The sequence below is a fragment of the Typopeltis vanoorti genome, chromosome 8 (assembly GCF_054136105.1).
Source record: "Typopeltis vanoorti isolate ZY-2024b chromosome 8, IOZ_Tvanoo_1.0, whole genome shotgun sequence".
NCBI lineage: Eukaryota > Metazoa > Arthropoda > Arachnida > Uropygi > Thelyphonidae > Typopeltis > Typopeltis vanoorti.
In genome coordinates, this window is record NC_143556.1 from 34,054,110 (window position 1) to 34,079,174 (window position 25,065).

Sequence of the window (25,065 nt, forward strand, 5' to 3'; positions counted from 1 at the left end):
TTTACTAGTACGAAAGCCGCAACTCATTTAGCCATTGCCTAAGTAAACTGAGTCTAATCGGCTTCATTACATTAAGTTGCATACCACACAGCTTGCCTTAATTACAAAGGCCTATTTGGCTACTTACATACTAATTACTGATGATAAACTTTGCTGCAACCCTAAAGTAAGTCATCAGACCAGTCAATTATGTGCCAGTTAGTCTGATATCTCCCCAGGAGGATATGGGGAGGAGACTCTCTTATTGAAGATGCTCTTACTTGGACACCGATGGTCTTTGAATTTAAAAGCAAACGAGTCCAGCCAATGTAATCTATATAAATTGTTTTTTTTTTTTTCTCGTAGAATTTAGAGTTTATGAAATTCAAATATTTCATGTTACCAAATAAAATATAGTAAAATCTGAGATGCTCAGTTTTTCTAAATTTGAAGATTTAGCAAAACTGAGCAAAAAAACTCATGCGAATTCACAGTTTTTGTAGCTAACAAAATTTCATGTGATACGGTGTCAACATTAAAAAAAAAAAGAACACATTAAAAGTCATAGGAATACGAGATACTAGCTAAAATTGGTTCAAAAATTACTTAAATGCTAGATTACGAATTGTAAAAATAAACAAACAGCTATAGCAGTTCCAAACGGTTGAGTATGACGTCACTATCTGAGGTATCAAGGCAGACACATTATAAAAATGAAAAAAAAAAAAAACGGAATCCGCATGTAGTGCATGAAATAAAGAATTAAGCACATGAATAAACAGAATATGTGTATATACAGAACTAGAAATAATCAATTAATCTTTTAAGCCAAAAAAAAAAAAAAAAGTAAGAATATGCAACTTCACTATAAAGTCATGGATAATCTCAAAAGATCGATAGCTCTGATGTAATGGTTTGGAAAGTCCTTTTGTGCAAACAGGCTGTTGTGAATTATTACATGTTGATGGATGAATGCCATAATTTATTTGAAGATCACTGTTGAAGTAATGCTTCGAATTCAGTCACTTTTTTTTTCCATATGGCAAAAGAATGTTTAGGATTCGAATAGCGCTAGGTCCAAGGACCGTTCTATGAACTTATCATCGTTCCTAGCCAGTTTATCTGGAGATATACGTGGGTGGTCTGAAAAGTTCTTGGCCTAACAATGAAAAAACTAATTTATAATTTCAAAATTATTTTTATTTTTCAAAATAACCTCCATTAAGACTAATACATTTATTCCAACGATGCTCCAGCACCATTATCCCGTCCCTGTAGTGGTTCTCAGTAAGATCTGCAAAATACCCCTCTACAGTTGCAATCACCTCTTAATCCGAAGAAAAACGCTGACCAGCGAGGAAGAGTTTTAGTTTTGAGAGACAGAAGTAAGAGGGAGCCAAATCTGGGGAATACGGTGGATGTTCCAACAATTCATAGTGCAGATCCCTTAATTTTCCCATTGCTAAAACACCTTCGTGGGCAGGTACATTGTCCTGATGAAAGATGACTTTTTTCTTCTGAAAATCGGGTCTTTTCTCACGAATTTTTTCATCTAGTCTGGTTAAAAGAACCGAATAATATTCCCCAGTTATTGTTTTACCCTTTTCAAGATAATTAATAAACAAAATGCCTTTAGCATCCCGAAACACCGATGTCATGACCTTTCCTGCTGATGGAACCGACTTTGTCTTCTTTAGCGCTCAGCAACCAGCTTCTGTTCACTGTTTTGACTGCTGCTTGGATTCTGGCATGTAATGGTGAATCCAAGTCTCATTTATAGTAATAAATCGACTCACAAAATCAGTTTTATTCTTGTTAAAACGCTTCAAGCACTGTTCAGAGATTTTCATGCGAGTGTGTTTTTGAACTGGTGTGAGCAAGCCCATCTTGCGCAAAGCTTTTTCATTTGTAATTCTTCATACAAAATATATCCTACACGTTCTTTCGAAATGCCTATAGTCTCAGCAATATCAAGCACTTTGATTTGTCCTTCATCCAATAACATATTGTGCACTTGATCAACGATTTCAGGTGTTCTTACACTTTTTGGATGTCCTGAATGTGAATTTTGAATTTTTTGGATGTGAATCATCTTCAAGGCATGTTACATCCACGTTTAAACTCAGCAGCCATTTCTTAATTGTCACAAACGAACAGAAGAATGCCCATAAACGTTTATAAACTTCGAATGAATTTCTTTTGGCGTTAAACCTTCTTTTACAAAGAATATTATAACCGCACGATACTCAATTTTATCCATTTCAAGGTGATAAAAACAACACTTTGGCTTCCGACAGCTGTATAAAAAAACTACTTGATAGAATGACTTGCAATTTCTCATGGATGCTTATGACATCGTGCCGATAGTGTTACCATCTATGGTCGAGGTCGAGAACTTATCAGACCACCCACGTACTTGGACATCTTTCGAATGTAAATATACATGATTTGTGAAAATTAATTGCCGTGTACGATTTGTGAAAATGCAAATTTTATACGGCAACTGTAGCTATCTGTGCATGTTGGGTTTCCGTAGTCGGTATCGAAAATGCAATTTGGTTGGAAAGACATGGGTTTTACATCCCATCTAGGGCCGATAGCCTTTATAAGTGGTCTGTCATTCCGCAAACCGTTCAGAAGAGTGCGCGCTCGCACACACACACACACACACCCTTTACAGACTTAATACACTGCTGACTTAATAGCCTTAGCCGCTTCAGTCATAATTCAAAACAACCACTGCGAACGATATATGATACTTGTTCTGAAATAGCTTTTTTTTACTGCTAAAGCCTTGCTTGCATAAAACTCTCGATGAGTAAAACCCTCACTAGCTTTTTTTTGACATATTAACATATGTAACCTATGAATATTTGATATAAAACTTTATTCTCGTATGCCACATCGCCATATATGAGTAATTAATGTCCGTCCTTCACATATTCATTTGTTTTGTTTCAGAAAACTTATTTCGTGCGGAAGAAGTCAATTCAGGTGGCAACGCTGAATTTCAGTTATCTTCCGAGATCCTTGTGGGAACACATTTCGAGGGTTTCAGTACCCCTTTCATTCTTCTCTCCCGTTTTATACTTTGTACCAGTCACCGTGGGGGGCCTAGTGAAGCTCGACCAGATGGATTCTCCGGAGAAAGCCAATGGGTATCTGGCATCAAGCAACGGTAAGTTACTGATTGAATTCTGTTTAATTAGCGGTGGGATTGAACAGTTTTGTCTTGTGCTAATGACAGCTTAACTTTCTTTAACCTCTGTAGAACAAAAATGTTCAATCCATTTGTACGAACAGCTCATAACCATAAAATAAGTGCAAATTTAGGACACCCTTAGATAGCGCGTATGATCTCAACCAAAAGGTTGGGGATTCGATTCCCTTTCTAGGTATGGATGTTTGCGAAAGTCTTTAGGAAAAGGACGATTTCGTCTTCCAGTGATGAGATCGCTATTCTCTTTACTAGAGGCTTAAAGTGGCTTGGGAAAAATATGTTTCATGTTTAATCTCTAGAGTAGAGTTTCCAGATTATCACATACTTGCCTTCTCCCACACGGTAGTATTAATACTAATGTACCACAGGTTTGAAGCTTTTAGCAGGTGGGGGATTCAGATAATAATAACAATAATTGTTGGAAGTTTTTTCACTTGGTTATACTGTAAATTAAAGATACCAAGAAATTATATACAATACTTGGTTTAACCCTTTATCCAAGTGTAAGCAAAGAAGTTTGTGTCTGCACTATTTTCAGGACTGGAGCAACTCGTATATAGAAGCTTATGACTTCACATCACTTCTCCCAGTCCTGAAATTAGTTCAGGCGCAAACTTGTTTACTTACACTTGGATAAAGGGTTAAACCAAGTATTGTATATAATTTCTTGGTATCTTTAATTTACAGTATAACCAAGTGGAAAAGCTTCCAACAACTATTTCTAATCCAGAGTATTTTAATAATAAGGTGTGACACCGTTTGGCAACTCGTATACGAAAATATGACTTCTGCATTACTTCAACCTTGGTATCACCTCTGGGTCTGGCTCCCACTGATAAGACCTCACTAAAAGTCGAAACCGGTCTGGGTAGTGACCCTTCCCATAATGCATAGCATTATACATACCTACCCGTAAGGAGATGTGCTTTGCATTATGGGATACTAAGTGATGTGAAGTCATAAGCCTCTATATACCAGTCCAGAAAATAGTTTAGGCGCAAACTTATTTGCTTACACTTGAATCAAGGATTAAACCGAGAATATAATTTTTTTGTATCTTTAATTAATAATAACAATAAAACTCAGAGCAGAGAACAATTTCGGATTGGCAAGAAAGATGCTTTTTATGACTGACGTCTGAGGATGAGAATCTCTGACTTTGCGAAGACAAAAAGAGTCCTGTATAATCATAATAATAATTATTATTACAGTACATATAACGATTAGTGAATGGTTTCATTTTCTATTAAATGTACTGAATGGACATAACAAATGTTTCATTATGTTCATTCAGTGAAAGATATATAACAGGAGAATAGCTTAAGATCACTGAGAGAGTCACAAAAAAGTGGCTTTCTTTCTTTGGGATCACTTCTATCTGTATGATCAGGCAATTGGAGATCTCTTCCGCTTTCCAGACAATACACTGTTCGTTTGAATCCCACTGCGATGCCATGGATGTTTATGAATGATTTTAGGCAGATTAATTTCATAAATATAGTGTAAAACCACCACCTCACTTATTAGAGATCTGAAGCAAGGGCGGATCGTGCATAGGTCACTTCAGATTGACCTGAAAAGTTCAATGTTTGGTCTGTGGGACAAAATTTCGGGATTATCTAACCCCTCGTAATCTTCCCATGGTACTATTGTGCTATACACTTACAACGAAAAACCTGAGTTTCAGGGAAGAAAAGACCCTACAACCACCGTATGAGACAATATAAATTCATCTTCAATTGAAAACGAATTTAAAGAATCTTTTCTTCGTGTTCTATATGGGATTCAAACCTATGTCTTTCCAACCAAAAATTGAATCTTGGCTTCATAGAATTTCGTCAATCTCTTCTCAATCTATCAACATGGATCATCAATTAATTGATGACCCATGTTGATAGAATGAGAATTAATGTAAATAGTTCTAAATACTCTTTTTCATTTCTTCTCTCTCTCTCTCTCTCTCTCTCTCTCTCTATCTCTCTCTCTGTGTGTCCTACCTACCAAACGAACTTCCTCTAATAACGCTTTATTCAAGATAAATACATTTACAATTTTTGTTGTCTATAGAACGCTTGACACGATAAAGTTCTTTTCTGTAAGCATATTTGTCCATTTTGTTATCTTCATTTAATATTCTGCGAATCAATACTTTTCCGAGTTGGCTGGTTGGTCAATTGCTTGGAATTATAGATAATCAGCTAAGGGTATTATGTCTGTAAATTGCGCATGTTTTCTTCTAGTTGGTTTGTTATTTTTTGAAATGTAAAACTGGAGTTTCCGGGAGGAAATTCCTCTAGCTCCGTATGAGACCAGCTAAGTCACTTTCAAATGAAATGAAAAAAAAAAAAAAAAGATCTATAACGGTTCATCGAAAACCAAGGTCTTTCCAACCAAAGGCATCGTCTATATCAACTGAGCTACAGAGGCAGTGTTCTTACAAGCAAGAATTATGCACGTTCGATGTTATTACTTACAAGGGACTTATCAGAACCTTTGCAGTAGTTATAAGAGACGATGTCCTTTGGAAGCGCTGATTCCCATATGGGACGTGAAGATTTTTCATAAGTGCTTTGCAAGTGAAGGCGAGTTAGTAGGGTATCATCACGAAGATAATAATAATACATGGTGCTCACAGACCCTTAAGACTCACAATCTGCCAAGTAACCTTAGCTTTCATAACCATAATAATAGTATATAAGGTGATTAGTCTTATCCTCATACACAGATAGCGGGGATTTTCCAAACAAAAACAAGGTTTTTGCGTCCCGCAAGACAAGAGAACACAAGCAATTTAGCAGACATAATACGCTGTCATCGAAGCAGCTAAGACTAGTTCCAATAATAACAACGAATTCTAAAAACAGTAATCTCTTCGGATTAAACTCAGAAAAAAGCTCATTTAGCAGAACGCATGCCGAAGAGTATCATAGATCCTGTCAGTCATAAGAAGTTCATTTTACTTGATATTTAATACCGATATTTAACTATACATTTATGATTCTCGACACTACCTTTGTAAAGCTTTCGGAGCCCATCATTAATTCAGAATATTAGTTTAATAGAAATGACAGGATAAACAGGATTGACTCCCTGTCAGTAGCTCAATACTTTCAAATATCCTACCGCTTAAGTTTATTTAGATTTCATTGTAACTAATACATGAATCCTAATACCATATAGTACATTAATTATTAATGTGAATTTTACCCCGAAACATTGCGCATCTAAAGTGTATTAATACAGTGAGTGAGCTAAGGGTTTGGTAATCCGGAAACTTTGCTCTAGGGAAAAAATGGCACTATTTCTGAGCTGCTTCAGGCCTCTAATAAACAAGGGGATGATTTCACACTCACCTATCACCAAACGACTTACACGAACATCGTGCTATAGTAAGATTCAAACTTACAGTCTGTTGTTCGGAGAGTAGAGATGTTTATCCACTCGGCAAAGCAGTCCTGGAAAAAAAAAAAAATACAGGTCTTGAATTATGTTTAAATTATGTTACTTGTATTGGTTGCAAATAATATTTACATTGTTTGTAATTAATCCAGGTAAACACATTTGAGCTAAGCAGTTGTAAATCAATAACATAAGCGCCATTTAGAAATGTAACCGAACCACTGGAAGAGAACCTAAAGTCTAGTACCCAATGGAATTTAATGAATTTATTGCTTATTTCCATTTGCTTATCTTTTTTTTTTTCTAGCCAGCGACTAACATTGCCCATCGTCTGTATGTTTAGAAGAGTGCGAAGAAATGATGTTTTGTTGTAGTATGATTATTTTCCTTTTTGGTCAGCTATTCTTGCTAATTTACTTGCCACTAAAACAAATTTTGGAGATGACTTTCATCTCAACCACTAGGTCATAGGTCATAGCGTAATTCATAACGTACTACTTTGTCATTTGGCGAATGAATCCACTAAATTTTGCCCTCCGTATTTATAAATCGATAAGTTTATAGGAAAGGAGAGCAAACTTTCTTCAGAATCTTTCGTACTCATTGTAGTGGTTGAAGTTCATGTTCAAAGTTCAACCAAAGATTCAACCGACGACTTGATATTGTCTATATCACTATCGAACTGAATTCGGTCATACATATGAACCCTATTTTTCTAAAACTTATTTTAGTGGTGAAGAGGAGTAAGGGCTATCGACAGAACACAAAAAACTGTCTGTTTTTCATTTTCAGAAAAGAATGATAAAATCTCCATTGGATAATTTCCGCCAATGTTCAATAAACAAAAAAAAAGTAAAATAATCAGTAAAGTCACCGTAACTTAGTCGCTAGGAAGTCGTTAGGTTTGCCCTTCAGTTGGAAAGACAGAGTTCAAATCCTGTCCTGTGTTGACGTGAATCTTAATTCCTCTTGTCACAACGGGATTCGAACCAAGGACTTTTCAGTTACAAATAGGAATTTGCAGTTGAAGGGCGAGGGAGGTCTCATACGCGGGTAGCAGGGTTTCTCTCCCAGAAACTCGGATTTTTCCTCTCATAAAGCATACAAAAACACGGCTAGTGATTTTACTATGATGGCTCCCAGTGTGTGAAAGTTAACTCAAATTTAGCGTCATGATACCTCAGATTTGATATTAACTATACGGGAAAACTGCCAGTAACAGTATTCAATATCTTGCTATTCCATCTGTGCGCATATTATCAGTGGAACCGATAATACTAGAGTCTCCGTAGCTCAGTCGGTATAGATTGACGTAGCCTTTGGTTGGAATCTCGTCTAGGACTCAAAGATCGGGGATTTTCATCTGAAGGTGAGTTAGTCGGTCTCATACGGTGGGGACAGGGGCTGTTCCTCGGGAAACTCGGATTTTTTCATCCTGCAAAACAGGCAAACCAGTCAGAACACACACACACACACACACACACACACACACACACACACACACACACACACACACACACACACACACACACACACACACACACACACACACACACACACACACACGCAGTATATACACATACTGCGTAGTAAGGGATGTGGTTTTGAAAGCCTGCATGATAGTATAGATGGTGGTATAGATCTACGCCTAAGTAAAACAGAACAGAATTGATTACTGAGAATTATGTCGCCATGAACTAAGTGGATTATTAAAGGCAAGAGAACACAAAAATTATTTAAACTTGCATACGAGGTAAACCTTACGTGGTAAAAGTATAAATTGGATGTAAATTTTACTTCATCAATATAAAAATCAACTCTAGTTAGAATTGTTAATTGTACAGCGGCTAAGCTTAGGCGAAAACTATAAAAACTGCGAAAATATAAATGAAGTCATTTTGATTACCGTGAAGTCACCACTTAGTTATAATGTTGAACTGTTAAGGAATCTACGCATACTTTGTTTTTAACACTGATTTCAATGCTTTTTTTTTCTTTGTTATCGTAGACAAACTTGATGGCATGTTTAACTAATAAGGAAGTAAGAATCGCTGAGTTAAGAACTATATTTATTCTCTTATTTAATTAAGGAAACCACCTTTTATCTTGTTTACTTTAAGATCGACTTTGTGCACTTGTATTGATCGTTTTGTTAATTATTGCTCTAATTAAGAACTATAGTAATCTTTATAATACATCCTCCTTTCGGTTGATTCCCACCATACTAATTATTTTTCTTTAATTAAGGGTTTTGTTTGATTTCCTTTCGATAGCTGGCAGCAAAGAGTTCCATTAACTCTGAGAACTTTTTTAAAAGACAACAGACTTTAAATCACGAATCTTTTACTTCTGTTTATCATAATTCAATTCGCATTTTTCCACATTTGAGATTTTGTTCGCTGCTTTTGAAGAATCTTGTTAAAAGTTACCAAGATCTTCGAGGATTATATTCAATTATTGCATTCAAGTCAAAGATTAACGACTTGACTTGTGATTCAAAGGACGTGATTGTCTACTGTACCATAGCTGATCATTTTATTTTCTAAAAAAAAAAAAGGGGGGGGGGAAAACCGAACTTATCCTAAAACCACTGGACATTTTTCTACTTATATAGCTGCAAGTATACTTCAAAAAGCAAGCAGTCCGCAATTTTATCTGTTTATTTTTCCTTCCAAATGCAATTGCATTTACAATTATGGATATGAGGTTTTTCATTTATTTTACCCTGTACACGCTCTCCTGAATATTGCTGCAAGAATTCCAATAATCGAAATAAAACGTCGTCAAGAATTTCTGTAACCAAATTATCAGAATCCAGCTGGGAAGCACGCACACACAACATCATTTCCCATTTTGCAATTTTTACGGTTGACAATCTCCGTTAGGGAAATAGATTCAGTTGGTTTAATTTTTATATATCCCGAGGCACACCGTTTCTTTTCTTTGTTCTTAATCAAATTCGTCTAATCTCCGAATAAAAGCATTTTCTTATAATCTATGAAGAAGAATTTCAGATGATAAGATATTACTAACAGAGGTTTTTAATTAATATGGGTGAACGAACGTTTTTTTTTTTTTTTTTCTGCTTCGTAGCAATTATTCTGTTTCTGTCATGCGTAGTTCATTCGTGTGATAGGTTCCAAATTTTTTACATAAAAAAACTACGTTACCGATACAGCGATATAAAATGAAAAAAAAAAAAAGTCTTGATTTCATACAGAAAATCGTTTATATATTACCATTTCTTTAATATTTTAATAATTATAAGCATTTTTGATGTAATAATTTTTGAAGTTCTTGATAATTATGATAATTCATTAATATTAAAATCTTAAAACGTTAATAGGAAAATATTACACAAAACTGTTTTCCAAATCGAACAAAAAAAAAAAAAAAAGCAAGAACGAAAGACAACATTCGAGTCTTGGTGTGTTCTACCATCAAGATAATGCTTGACTAATACACCACAGCTGTTGCAACAGCAGTTAAACGATCCATGTAGAATTCGAATTAGTCTCACTCTCCCTCTTTGCAGGGTTTATCCTCGAGTAACTTTTTTCCCTATTCCCTAAATCGAAAAAAAAATCTCCTAAAAGAATGGAGATTTCCTGATAGCAATGAAGTTCATCGCATGTTGAGGAGTATTTTGGTTACTAAATGGATAGGAAAGTCAAAGAATTCGACATCGCTGAATTCAATAAACATCTACATTTATTTGAAAATATTCACACGTTTTCTTTCACTGTTTCCTCAACTTGTTGCTCTTTTGAAATTACACCGAAACCACGCTAAGATGCCAATGTATTATTTAAACTTGCCAGGCTAATTTTTCTGTTTAATGGAATGAAAATCTCAGTGTCCAGAAGCAAGCATCCTTCCAAGACCGGCTAACTCACCTTCATTTGAAAAGTCCTTAAAAAAGATTTTTAGCGTCCTAGACGGGATTTGAACTCAGATCCTTCCAATTAATTTCTTTCCAGACGTGACGGTGTTTGTCAATGTTTCTATTTAATTTGAACTGCCGTTTCTAATTTCTTTTAATCCAGAATTCTACTTTTAATTTAGTGATTTAAACGAAGTATTGTGTATTGTGACCAATGGCATTTAATTTCTCTTTTGATCCTTTATAGCTGTATATTCAAGAAACATTTTTCATATTTTCTGTACTGAAGTGCATAACTTCTTAACGATGATAAAAATATTAAAACATCATTTCATGGACTGCAGGCCTACAATAATTAAGGAGTCATTTCTAACACAGAAAGATGAAATTTATCTCTCACCTAACGACAATCATAAACATCCATGGCTTCAGCGGGCTTCGAACCAGCAGCCTGTTTGTTAGAGAGTGGATATGCTAACCACTCCGCAAACTAACTTGGCTAATTTTGTATAAAAAATAATAATCTAAATACTTATTTTTTTAAGTATATTAAAATGATCCGAGAATCAACAGAGATGTATTTGCAATTACTGATCTTTATTAGTCCTTTTATCAACCGGATGAGTTAGGCAATCTTATATGATTAGTAGCGGTAATTTTTATTGTTATGTCATGATGTAACTTGTTATCGTAGAAAAAACAAAAAGAAGCATGCTTTCAACTACGGCGAATAGTATAATATTATAATACAGTTTAATATAATTTCTTGTCATTTTTACATACATTAATTCAGTGATTTCATCTTCAGTAATAAAAGTTGCTTCATAAATAAAAAAAAAAAAAATACAGCGATAAAAATCAATTAGTCCAATTTATGAAAATAGGTTCAATCAAAGCATTCTTTTAAGCCTAGCATGTTATTGAAACTGTACTGAAAATGTCTTGTGTATATAAAAATATATATCGTGGTTCCAGCATTTTAGCAAACACTTTAAATATGGATGATTCTGCTAACTTATCGAACAAAAATGTTTCGTCAAAAAAAAAAAATGTTTTTTTCAAATTTTTTTTTTCGTTTCATTTGATGCATGTGCCTGTTAGAAATTAAGTTTTGCTGACCTTCGTGAATTATAACAATAATAATAATAAACAGTAAAAAGAGAGAAAATCGGTTTAAACTATTCACAAAGCCTTCAGTTCAGGATCATCTGAAATGATGAAAGAGTGACTGAAGAAGTTTCCGTTCGTCATGATTGGCTTGCTAAAGCAAGAGGGCTAAAAGTGCTGTTCTTAGGGCTCTTGTTCCAAACAATCTCCTGGCTAAGTGCAAGTTTCTTTCTCTCTTTCTTTTTCTTTCTTTCTTTCTTTTCTATGGTTCCGAAAGACGGTCAGAGGATAAAAAAGAGGGAGGGTTTCTTTCTTTCTTCTTCTTCTCTTATAGAAGGTAGAGGATGGGGCAGAATTTTCGACTGTCTTTACCAAGTGATGAGAATAAAGACGTAGCTGAAAAAGATTCAGCCCTACTGATCTGTAAGAACCGTGCAATCACTAGAGTAGTTCCTTATATAATGTAAAGTACCCAAGAAAAGAAGAGGGTGTTTCTTTTATGGGCTACCCTTCGCTTGTTCGTAAGAATCAGACCTTTCGATATCAAAACTATGTAAAGCAAAACAGAGAATGAACACCACGAAATGCAGTACTAGTATAATGACCATTCAGTTTATTTTTAAAAAATTATTATTGAAATTAACTTAGTTAACTTTCGGGTCAAAACAGTTTCCTAATTATTAGGAATACTTAATACTAAAACTATAGTATTTACAGCTATAAAAATGCTTACTTTATCTTTCTGTGCTTAGGAAGTAAATATAATCAAATGCTATTCTGTAATTCTTATTTAAGGTAACGCCATTTCTTATAATAAATTTTACTTATAAGCAGTAAACGATTGCAGTGACTGTAACACAGACATAGCATACTATAGTTTTCTTTATTTCTTTTTAGAAATTTCAGGTGATTTGCTTCTTTCTTCTTATTTCGAATTTTAAGCTAATAGTTTCGTTATTAGTTAGAACTTCAACACTATATTGACAAAAGTATTTGGACACCTTAGATGCCATGCAAATTTCGGATCCTACTACATTCAAATACTCAGGGAGTGTCTTCATATGTCTGGTAATAAAAGGTGGGATGTGTTGCATGTTTTGCACTCTACTCTATGTTAAAATGCCACGTTTGGCTGAACTGATAAACTTCCTACGTGGGATGGTAGTTGGGTATCACGGTGGTCTTTCTGTCTGTGACATTGCTACCTCCCTCAACATACCGAAATCCACCGTTGCTTATGTCATTCTTAGATGGAAAGTTCATGGAAAATGCCCTGGGAGGCCACCGACACTCACTGACCGAGATCAACGAGCTCTTTCTCGAAATGTTCGAGCATCCCGCACGTCATCAGCTGCGGACCTCGCAGTCAAGTTGGAAAATACTGCAGGGACATTCGTCAGCACCAGAACTCCCCTCAAAACCAAACGACGTTTGTACTGGTGTCTTTCATACCATTACTGGATCATAGATAATTGGAAAACGTTTCTGTGGAGCGACGAATCACGCTTCCAAATATTTCATTCTGATGTTCGTGTTTGGATCTGAAGATTACCCAGGGAACAGTTTCGGCAGGGCTGCGTCATTCCAACTGCCAAGTTTGGTGGAGGCATGTCCATTGATGGACGTGCCCAAAACTATGACGTCTGATGGCTACCTGGACAATTTCATGCTTCCGATGTTGTGGAAGCATTTTGGCAGTGACCCTTGCATGTTTCAGCACGGCAATGCTCCATGCTATACTGTACAGGGTGTACGAGACTGGTTTCCACAAAACAACTTTAGACTGGCCGGCTCAGAGTCAACCCCATCGAACATCTTTGGGACGAATTAGAACGCAGAATTCATTCCAGACCACAACGGCCATCATCAGCATCAGCAATGGAAGAATATTCCTGTTGCGACGTATCCGAAATTGGTTGAAAGTATACTCCGAATGCTTAATTGCTGTCATTCAGGCCAAAGGTGGTCCCACTATATTAGAAAGCATTATATTAGAAATATAATTAAAATGCATTTTTTTATCACAACTAAGTGTACAAATACTTTTGTCCACATAGTGTATCTGAAGAACGATAAGTACGACAAGTACCCGATACAGTATATATCATGAGTGATAGATTTTTACGGTAGGGTTAATAGTAAATGTATCCTCAAATGAATAAAATAAAATGTGTAATACATAAATATTAGAGCTTCCGTGGTCTAGTTGATTTCGATGGAACCCTTTGGTGGGAAAGACCTTGGTTCGAATCCCGTCTGTGACAGAAGACACCTTTATCAGAACGTTTCAACCAAAGGTGAAGGATTTAGCTTTTGAAAACTAAGGTTTATCACCCCTCAAAACAGGCAAATCAGCTATGTGAACACATATCTTCCTTGTTCAACAGTATTCCTTGCCTTCCTTGTTCAACAGTATCTTATGTTTTCACGTAGTGAAAACATAAGATACTGTTGAACAAGGAAGGGAAAGGGAAACCTTGTTCTAAAATAATCGCCTAGTAAAGTAGCATTGCTGTCCCACCAACCATTAGGTTGAGGGAAAAACACGACACATCAATAGTGGGACCATGGGAGAGACAGGAGAAAATTTTAAAGATGCAGGTTATCAGGCATAAATGGAGTAATTAGATTCTCAACTTCGAATTTCGATTGAGAATGGATAATCACTGGATGTTGCTTATGCTTTAATAAGATTTGCCTAAGTTGGAAACTTGTAGATGCCAACTAAGCTAAGCTAAGAAATAATCTGATTAACCTGATTGCTCTCTGCTGAACAATCTAGGATTACTAAGAAAATCTGGAAGGAATCATCATAAATGCAGCAGCAATGTTCTATGTAGGACTGATCAAGAAATTCTAAAGGGCAATTGTTAACTTGAGAAGGTATGCTAAAAAAATCTTTTTTGGCTAGTGAAGGTATTCAAACTATTTGAGAGAAAAGCATTTCTGCTATCAAAACTTTTCTAACTTTGTAATCAAAATTCCTCGAAATTTATATAACGCTTTGAATGGTTTAAAGCACTGTGTAACATTGAAAACAACTGTACGTCATTTTATATTTTAAAATACAAGTCGTTTGTACAGATGTCTCATATAAAAAATATATTCTTTTTGGCCTCAGTTCTAATGTACTGTAGAAGTCAAGACAAAAAAAAGTCAGCAACTGCTATGCTGTATGTAAACACCATTTTTTTATCCTTAGATTCGACTGCGGATGTGAAAGCATTCTATATATGAATTTCTCCACAAAAATGGAAGACGATAATATTAAAATTTACAAAATAATTCCTAAGTTTTATGTGAAACTGAAGTAGCTTGAAAAACTTTCCATCTTTTATTTCGAAAAATCTGTCATAGAAATCAAAGATGGAAACTTTTTCAAGCTACTTCAGTCGTCCATTGAGCAAGATAGTGGACTCACAATGCGAAATAAAATTATCCAGTGGGATTTGAATCCTCGGCTCGTTCGTTGAAAAGTTCAATGTTATTCCACTAGAACAACAGGCCATAAAGTAAATAGCCAAATAAATAAATGAATAATGGAAATAAATAAAACAAAACAGAATTTAAACATTAGCTAACCCACATAAGAATCCGTTTAATGGAACTTGTCCGCCTACACATTTGCTGGAACTTAAGGTATATCTTGCAATATGAAATACCACAGTGCGTGTAGTTTTCTTTTCTGGATTGTTCGACCTTTAGTCATCTAAATTATTAATGCACTACAGGCCTTTCGTGGAAAGGGGAATTCACAAAAAAAAAAAAAAAAAAATGAAAAATGACAACGCAAGAAAATTATCAGACAGTCTTACTGCTTATCGAACTTTGTCTAAAGAACTGCAAGTATGACACACAAGTTGAATTTAGTACGCATCACTTTTCAACATAGTTGTCAGTAATGTTTATTCATTTGATCTACCTGTGTCTATTCAGGGAATGACAGCGTTGTGCACATCGCTGTCGGTTGCAAAGTGATCTCAGCCTGGGTGCTCCTTCAGTAGCCTAAAGCAATGGAAATCATTGCGTGTAAGATCAGAACTGTGTTGGGGATAATTTCAAACTGGCTTATGAGTTTTTCGCATCCACAGCTCATAAAGATTTCTACAGTCAAGATGGTATGCACACTATCCGGGGAAATATTAATCTCTTTGGAAATGTCGCGCAATTTAATTTGTGTCTTTTCTCATTAAAACATCTGCCCGATGAATATTGTCGTCCTCGAGTGCTCCGATCTTTACTCGCCTTGGATATCTTTTCTTGCTAGCAAACGATCACACCAAAACCAAGTCTCTTTTGCAGTTGGTAACATTTGGCAGCTGTAGAGCGCGAACATCATTTTTCTTCGTATACCTGCCAACTCGTGATGAAATTCGGCCGTGCGGTATCCTTAATATGCATAAATTGGATTTTGCTGCATACCTTACATACGACCATGTTCTGGTCTTTCTGCTATCTTGAAACTTGCGGTGAAGCAGTACGGTGACGCCATTTTGCTGTATGAGGAAGTAAATGCCAACGTCTGTTTACTTATTCAATGCACAAATGATTTGTATGCGTTTTCATGTACGAGGCGCTATTACCTTTATTTTTGAAATGACTTTATCTTTCGATAGAAGTGCGTGTGCGTGTGCGTGTGTGTGTGTGTGAGAGAGAGAGAGAGAGAGCGAAACTAATAAATGCAACAAAAACGGATTGTTAAACAAAAATTTCAGTCATCATTTCGTGATTGTATTCAGTATACATTTCTTAATAAAAAAGTATAAACTAAAAATATTGTAAGGTTTGCACAGCAATCTACTGTTAGCAATAATTTGCAAGTTTAATAAAGCCATTTCTCAAAGTTAAACGACGTCCATTGTTCCTGTTAAGACCGGGTGGAGCCAAACCCAATTGGTCAGATTCATGCTAGTAGATTTCTGGTATTCTTCCAGATGAATGGATGCCGATTTTCCCGTTTGACTATAGTGTGATAGGCCACAAGAACATGATGAACACATGATGAACATCTGCAGTTCTCAAGAACATGTTAAAACCTAAGCAAGCAATTATTCTAAAGCCATTTCGATTTGATTTCTGACTTCATCGTACAATATACTCCATTTATCCCTACTACCTGTGTCCTACTGAAATAGGTTTCTTCATCAGTATTTCCTTGAAACTACAATGGACAACGGGTATCGTAAGGACCTTCATTGAATTTCTTTACTGCAATCATCTCTCTCTGATGTGATAGTTTTGTTAACCCCTCTTCTGTCAGTTTCCCTTAGTAAAATAAGGAACATTTTTAAAGCCTTTTCAACAAAATATATTTCGACTAATAAATGCGTCAATCACGGATCGTGATATTAAAGTTATACTGCGATATAATTTTTTCAATGTTACTTGAACTCTTGCCGAATGCTGAGACACACGAAATTTAATTAATTCTTTTATATTAAAAACACACTCTGAAGTGCATAAAAGTTCATTTTCTCACTATTTCACCATCTAAATAACGACCCGCAGTGATTGCGGCACTTTATTTAATAGCCATGTCATTTTTTTAATCTCGAAAGCACAATTCTTTGCTATCTTGACTCTCCAAGTACCTAATAAGTATTGCAGAAATATAGTTCGAAAATATAAATAAAATAAATTAATCAAAACTGCAATTTTCAAAACCTCAGAAGAAAATCTTCGCTTGTCATATCGGAGGCATCCCGATTTCAGTTCCTCAACAGTCATGGCTAAATATATTTTTTTTGTGAGTGTACATGCTTGTGTTCTCCTAGCAGGCTTGCAAGTTTTGGAATGAAAAAGTTCTTCTACCTCCATACGAGACCGGAAAACTGAAAAGTGTCAACTCACCTTCAACTGAAAAGGCTCTGATAAAAATTCCTCGTGTCCTATAAATAGCAACAGTGCATTCTATCATATTCACACTATAAACAAGTAAACAGTTCAGAGCAGCAGGATACGCAACAACAACAACAATACGAATGTGTATAGAATTTAAATTACTATCGTTTACTTTCTGAAGTGTTATTATTGCTGTTGGATCGATATATAATTATCGATATATAATTATACAGGAGGCAAGGTTGAGATTGTTTGGTCATGTGAACGAGGAGAGAGGACGAGTATATGGAAAGAAAGGTCATGCAGATGGATGTGCAGGTGAGGAGGAAGCGGGAACGGCCAAAGAGGAGATGGAGGGAGCTGGTGCAGAGGACCTGAGGAAAAACTTAGATGTGGTTACAGCCCAATTCAGGAGGATGTGGAGAAGACTCATTAAGAACAGCGACCCTACTTAAGTGGGATAAGCTGAGGAAGAAAGAAAATTCCTATATTAATCAGAAAAACTAATTGTAAAGATTAAAATATCTTTAATCCATGTTACTACATAAATTCCCAAAGCCAATACAAAGAGTATCATTTAACTGCAAATAGCACAAGGCAATATAATCATGCTACCATAGACCTGCTTGCAAACTGAAACGTATAGAAGCAGCGATCAACGGCCAATTTGTTGTTATATACCTTTCAAAATGCATAAGTAGCTATTAGATTTTTTTTTTTCTTCTCTCCGTCCATACCCCTGTTATTTCTCAGTTATGTTGTTGAAATTTGGTGTTTGGAATTAATACATAAATTTGTACTCGTCTCAATTTTAGTTTTATTTCGATATTATATAAAGTAATTATTCTTTTCTAGCTGGGGAAGATTTAATATAAACTGCGATTTAAAACGTCCATTTATTTCAATTTTGCTTTCAATCGGAGCATTTTCATCGGGGAATGGGCTGTTTTAATAACAAAATCAGGCAAAATTAAGAAAAAAAAAGCAGTTTTTATTTATATCAAACAGGTTTTTTGCATGATTGTCCGCATTCCGTAACAGGTCACGTTAGAGTGACACTTTTCATTATCAAAATAGTTAAAACTAGAATCGCTTTAGAATATTTTAAACATGCTTTTGTTTTATCTAATTGTGACATTGGAATGGCTTGACAAATTTTCTTAATGATGCTAAATATTATTATTATTATTATTTGAAGCATTTTTGCCAATAGAAAAGATGCGATTCTTGCAAAAAAAAAACCCTGTATTAGTGTATTATTGCACTAGAATGTATTGCATATGGCAAAGATACAAAGGCTTATAAAGCTCTTTTATAACTATTGACTTAGAATACAGTTTGAAATGAGTTCGAATGGAATTTTCAATTGTCGATAATTTCGCGACAATTTAAGTTACTTATGTCTATTTTAGTTCTGATTTTTTTTCACGCCATTGTCATACATTTGCGAGCAAACATTTTCTCGTATACCATTAAGCGGATCTAAAAGCAGAAATATTATGTTTTGTAATTGTAGAAATTATAATCGTAGAAACTTTACTTTTTAAAAAAATAATAGTAGTAAATAGTTACAGTTAAATTTTGACATCGGTATAAAGCTTGTTTGGTGTGTGAAGATATGTTGAACATTTCTATGTGTGGGCATTTTATTATTGTTTTCTTCGACTTCGGATTCCCTCTTCTGCAATTTTCATTAAGGTATTCAAATAATCATCAAAATCTGGCTAGTCTTTTTTGGAAAAAAATCCACGATAGGAAGATGCAAGGTTTTGTGAGTTTTAGACATTTTTGTTTACGATCGGCTTCGCTGATAGAACACTTCTAAAAATGCAAGTAATTTGGAGTCGAAAGCGATTTGAAATGTATAATTCGAAATTCATTTGCTTTGATTTTCAATTGAAGTTACATTATCAGGTTTTTACATAGGTGACAAAATTCTATTTTGAAAACTTGAGTTTTTCATTCTTCCAGAAAACACGCAATGAATAGTTATAGTTACTAGGCCTCATACCTCATAGCCTAAGATACCATACTTCAGCCGTATTCCAGCCAGCCGAGCCCATTTACTTTGCAAACAAACAGATCAGCACAGTGGAACGTATTGCAGTGATGGAAATGGGGCTTAATGCTATACAGTGGTATATTGAATTCGGAATATTGCAAAAGTTTCGTCGCAAAAGTCAATGAAAGCATTCATGATTGAGACTTGGTATTAATCAATAGGAAAGAGACTATCAGACAATAGTCTAAAAATCGTTTGTGTTCCTAACTGAAAGCAATGTTTTGTTCTAATTTTATCACCTTAAGAAATGAAAAATATTCCTGAACAAGGTAATATTTCGTGTAATTTTTCATTCTTAATATTTTATTTAATTTCAATATTCGTTTTATTTTAATTTTATTTTTAATTGAGAGAGAAGACAGATTATGAGGATGTCTGAAATAGAGAAGCAACTGCTTAGCAAAAGTTGCTTAGTGTTGAAGTGGTTGTAGTACTTGGGAATATTCTCTTGATATATTTAACTGACTTTTTATTACATAAGGGAGATTTTTAAAATGTATGACTAGTTTTTTATACGAAACATATAAATCGATAGAAAGCCTGTAGAGAAGGGAAACATATCCCCCTTCCCAAACCAGCCCTTTTATTGTTTCGCTTTTACTGAAATTCACCAAGCAACCCTAGAAATAGATATTTAGAAATTTTACTGAAATTCACCAAGGAATAGAAAGCAGAATAAAAGTCTTTCAACCAGAAAACCTCTCGTTCAAGTGATCTAAAATGTTTAGGAGGCTTCATTTGTATATGAAACGATTGAATTCCAACCTACGATTAAATGCGACTTTAGGGATTCTGGACAGGAACCGAAGAAAGGATACATTTGGACTTGTTATTGTTATCAATTGCAAAGCGTGCTAGTTTTCAATCAGTGTCCTGTTGAAAACTTCTATTAAAAGCCGCCACTTCGTACTCAACCTGGAAACGGGTTAGAGAAGGGCAAATTTTAATCAATGATATTCTTGTAACACGAGTATGATTGGCAACTCTACAGTACTTAGCTTGTGAGTTCCGTGACTATTGACAATGAGCAAATAAGCAGGATTATCACCTAGAGGTAATCACACTTCACCTACAGGTCTCCTTTTTTTTCTACTCCCAAGCTATTTCTACCCTTTCGTTCATCTGCTACTTTTGTGCATTCTGTTAAATTGAACAAATATTGTTTACGAATTTAGATAGTTTTCAAAATAGATCCACGAGAAAAATAATCCGTTTTTGAACTGTACTCGCTTTAACATTTCCATTGCCAAACACGCGATATCGCGCGATGCGAATTCTCACCAAACAGCCGATCACGCGTTATCACGTGGACGTCGCTAACTAAATAAAAAAAAAAACAATTTGGCCACCACACGAAATTCCAATTTTCAGCTTGGCAATGAAAGTGTTAACTCTCTTCCAGATCGTCTTGTTCGTGACTTTACGAAGAAATGATTGACAGATTATTAGTGGTTCTAACAATCTATGTCTCAAGCCTGTTATCATGAAGTCTGTTATTTGTCGAAAACCAACATGAACTCTTAACATTTGCTCCTAACCCAAGTTCGGACATCCTCATTGATGCTAGGAAAGTAACGTGTCTTAGAAACCTAACATTGCTTATTAGGCCGTTTAATCCTATCTGTACTCTGTCCTATGGTGGTAAATTACGTGTGTTCTGGCCAGTTTGCCTGTTTTGCGGATGAAAGACCTGACTTTCCGGGAGGAAAACCATTGCATCACCGTATGAGAACTAACTCACCTTCAATTGAAAAGTTCTTATGGCGATTCTTCGCGTCCTAGACGGAATCGAATCAAGGGCTTTCCAATCAAAGGGCGTAATCCGTTCCGACTGAACTATGGAGACTAAAATATCCAAAAACGTTTCATACCTTTGTATCAAAATGATATTTTTGTTTACCTTTATTGATAAAATTAAAATTATCAACAATTCTAAAAATGCTAAAAAAACAATTTAAAATTGTTTATTTGGTGGGGAGGAAGGGTAGCACAGATTTATGGAATGATGACACGTTTTTACAATTGCTGAATTTCTTGAATTTCAAGACGAATACATGGATTGCATGGGATTGATATTCAGCTTTCATAGTACAGAGTTCAACTATTCTGTTTTTTCATTGAACTGCTCTCTGTCGATCGATGTAAACGAAGCTCTTCGAATGTCCCCACAGGAGAGGAAAAAAAAATCAAAGATGTGAAGTCAGGATGGTGGCAAAAAAGAACCCACTAGAGGACTTATTTTTTACTTTAATCGACCAATTCATCGATTAAGTAATTTTCTAATACTTTCGATAACATTCCTTGTGTTGGCTCAGCTTCATCCGAATGATTTTAATGAAAAGTTTTGGCATGTTTATGGTTGACTTGATCTGCCAACATGTAGAAGAATGAGCACTACCTTTTCCCTATGTGAACTAAGTAACCTTATCTATCTTAGATTACCTGAGCCGATAAATAACAAGGAAAGAAAAAATGTCTCATGACTTGGAAATTTTATAGCATCCTTTCATATCATGCGTTGTATTTGATAATTAGCTTCTTGAGGTTTTGCGAGATTGAAATCTGCACTGATATTCGTCGATAGCGCTGTAGTGGGAAGGACAGAAATTCCTATGCATGAGTCAATAAACAAAGTCAACTGAAAAGGAGAAGTGCACCTAGTAACGACACTGTGGATTCAGAAATGCGTCAATATTGCAATGGTCTTCAAGAAGTGGGTATTGTGATCCATATTAGTAGGGAGATGTTTATTGCTGAAAAGATGGCGTATGTTGCAGAATACCATTTCCCTTTAGATGGACATGAATTTAATGATTTATTTCGTTCGAAAATAGCAATGGATAGTTTTTACTGTCTACCATCAACCAACATAAAATCAATTTGGAAACGCTGTAGAAATTTCGTCAAAAGCAGTGAGCATTCATAAGAAGTGTTACATTCATATAAATAGAAAGACTACATGTGCCTATTCACTGTTTAAGAAATAAAAATTCGATTAAATTTCATATCGTTAACATCTTTTAAGTAATGTGTACCGAATTTGGATGAATGTCATACTATTCGATTTCATAAACAACTAATAATGTTTCATTGGATTTGAACGACCAGATATTCTTGTAATGTAACTTTATACAGAGATTGCATTTCTTTACAGTACATTATATTCTTATAGTGCGGTTAGATCTTGATCGGGTAATCATGACTTAGAAGACTGTCAATCAGAAAAGTACAGAAGAATAAAACGCCTCTATAGTATGGTTAGCAGCGACGATGTCCTTCAGATGCAAAGACTTGGAAGGTTGATTCGGTCTCATGAGTAGAAGAGAAATGGTTATATTTTTTCCCCTTCTCCTTCTTTCAACTAAGATCAATTAGCCGATTACATGCGGAGATGGCATAGCATTTTCTTCTCAAATCTCGAGTGGTTCATTCCATGTATCATGTAAACTAACTTAGAGAATACACCTGGAACTATCGTATAACACACAATTGATGTGACTTCAAATTCAGTGGTTCCATCAATATAGTAAGTACAACTACGAATACTGTTCAAGCAAGAGCCTGATAAATCGCTTTCATATGGCCTTTGAGGAAAAGGCTTCCGATATTTTTTCATTCTTCAAATCTTATATCACCTGACTGTTATCTATACAGATATTACGAAAGGACATCTATTGTTATTGCTGTTCCTCGAATCTCTGAAAACCTTAGGTGGATAGCAAACTCTATTCTCCACATAAAGAACAATATTCAAAGAATTTATTATGTTGATATTATGTCTGCAATTTACTATCCGAGTATAAACCAACCAACAGATTAGCATGACATTTCGTATCGAGAACCTCCTGAAATTCTTTATAAAATGTGAAGGCATAACTGACATTGTTTATGTCTACTTATTCAACACTGACTAACATAATATGTTCGACCGAATTTCATGAAATTTCATAGACTGAACCGAAACTAAAATTTTTAACCAAGACGTGATACTTAAATTAAAGAGATCAGGTTTTCTATGTGCTCATATGCCCACCAATCTATTGGGTCAATGATCATAATAGATCAGTACCTGGAACCACTAGCCGAATTTTAGTTAGTGTTCGAATTAATTATGGAAGTATACAATTTAAGTTGAATTAATCTATTTAATCCGTAAGCAAAAATTGCCTTGGAAAGTAAGTTTTGTGTTCGTTTTTGGATAATCCACCTCAGCATTATAATTTAATTCATTCAATTTGTTTGTTTACTTTTGCTGGTTGCCTATCGTATGCATGAACGTGCATACATAAACTGTTCTATTATATCTCTAAGATAGAGATTATGATTTTATAGAAATTCTTGGTCTTTTTCTCTACAGTCTAGCTGCCACTGATTGTATTCCTTAGCACTTCTTAATGCCATAAATCTCGAGCCTTTGAAAATCAGTTCTTGAATGTTGTTTCTGAAGCTCATAGCCTAATGATCGCAGTAGATAACCGTATACTTGGGATATCTGTTTTCCAAACAGACCACCAAGTCATTTTCATGGGATTTCCACTTACCTAAGCTTCTTTTGAAGGCTTCTTTAAGTCATCGTTTCTTTTATGCTGAGCAAGAAAGAATCATATCAACCACGCATAAAAAAAGATCGTATAAGGGATTTTTAAGAGTTCGTGTAAACATTAAAAGAAGGAATTTTATGTAAATTTTGTAATATTTCTAAACTTTTCTAGTACGTTGTACTTAGGAAAGTTTGGAATGTGAGGGATCCAAGAAAAGAAAGTTTCTTAAATTTAGATGATACAGGCTAAGATGCATTTTATTGACTTAAGGAGTCTTCTTTGTGCAAATATGCTAGTTATGTTGTCATAGAAGTCATCAACGTGTATAGATTTTAATCTACACTCGCCCTTTTTGATTTAATGATGAATGGTTAATGATTATAAGTAGACAAGACGTTGTGTTATAATTTTAAATATTGAAACCATTCAGCAATTTTCAGAAAGATCCAGCTATGAATCCAGTCTAAAACATGAAGCTTTTCAAATGAGTTAGCTGAGCTACAATCTATTAACAGTTAAGTTATTTGAATTTCTGTAAGGGTTTAGATCACGTATACTTTCATATTTTCTATCCATTTCCTTCTGATTTTCTGGACAGTATCTTTCCTTCTACCGTTCTGTTTTGTAGAATTTGAGGAAACCTTTTAGTCGATATTCCATACATTCTACACCAATTGTTCTACCCCATAATCCTCTTCACAAAGTAAGGTACTTCCTGGTAGTATTCTCGGTGTATTATTTTATTCTTAACTTAGCAATCGAAACCTCAGAAAAAAGATTAGCAGAATCGTAAAATGCCATTCCTTGTATAGGGCTTAGAATTAAGGTGTTATTTTCTTTACAAAAAGGTGAAATGTTTATTTTCAAGGAACAAGGCTTTAAAAGAGTCGAAACGTTAGTCTTTCCAGCTATTATAGTGTCAGTATATTTCTAAAGAGAAGTAGGAAATATATTCAGGCTTACCCATCCAGCCACTTAACCAATAAATTCTTCGAAACTTCTTAAACGTTTAGCTAACTAAGCCATATTGATG

General features: G+C 35.0%; 1 protein-coding gene across 2 annotated transcripts in view; it reads left to right on the top strand.

Moving 5' to 3' along the window:
* The window catches only part of LOC150103916 (LIM homeobox transcription factor 1-beta-like), a 155,028-nt gene that overhangs the window by 24,644 nt on the left and 105,319 nt on the right, over window positions 1–25,065 (top strand). For both annotated transcript variants that reach the window (XM_090396596.1, XM_090396597.1), the window contains exon 2: window positions 2,941–3,157. In XM_090396596.1, the coding sequence (XP_090252722.1) occupies window positions 3,112–3,157 (46 nt within the window). In that variant the 5' untranslated portion in view covers window positions 2,941–3,111. The remainder of the gene's footprint in view (window positions 1–2,940; window positions 3,158–25,065) is intronic.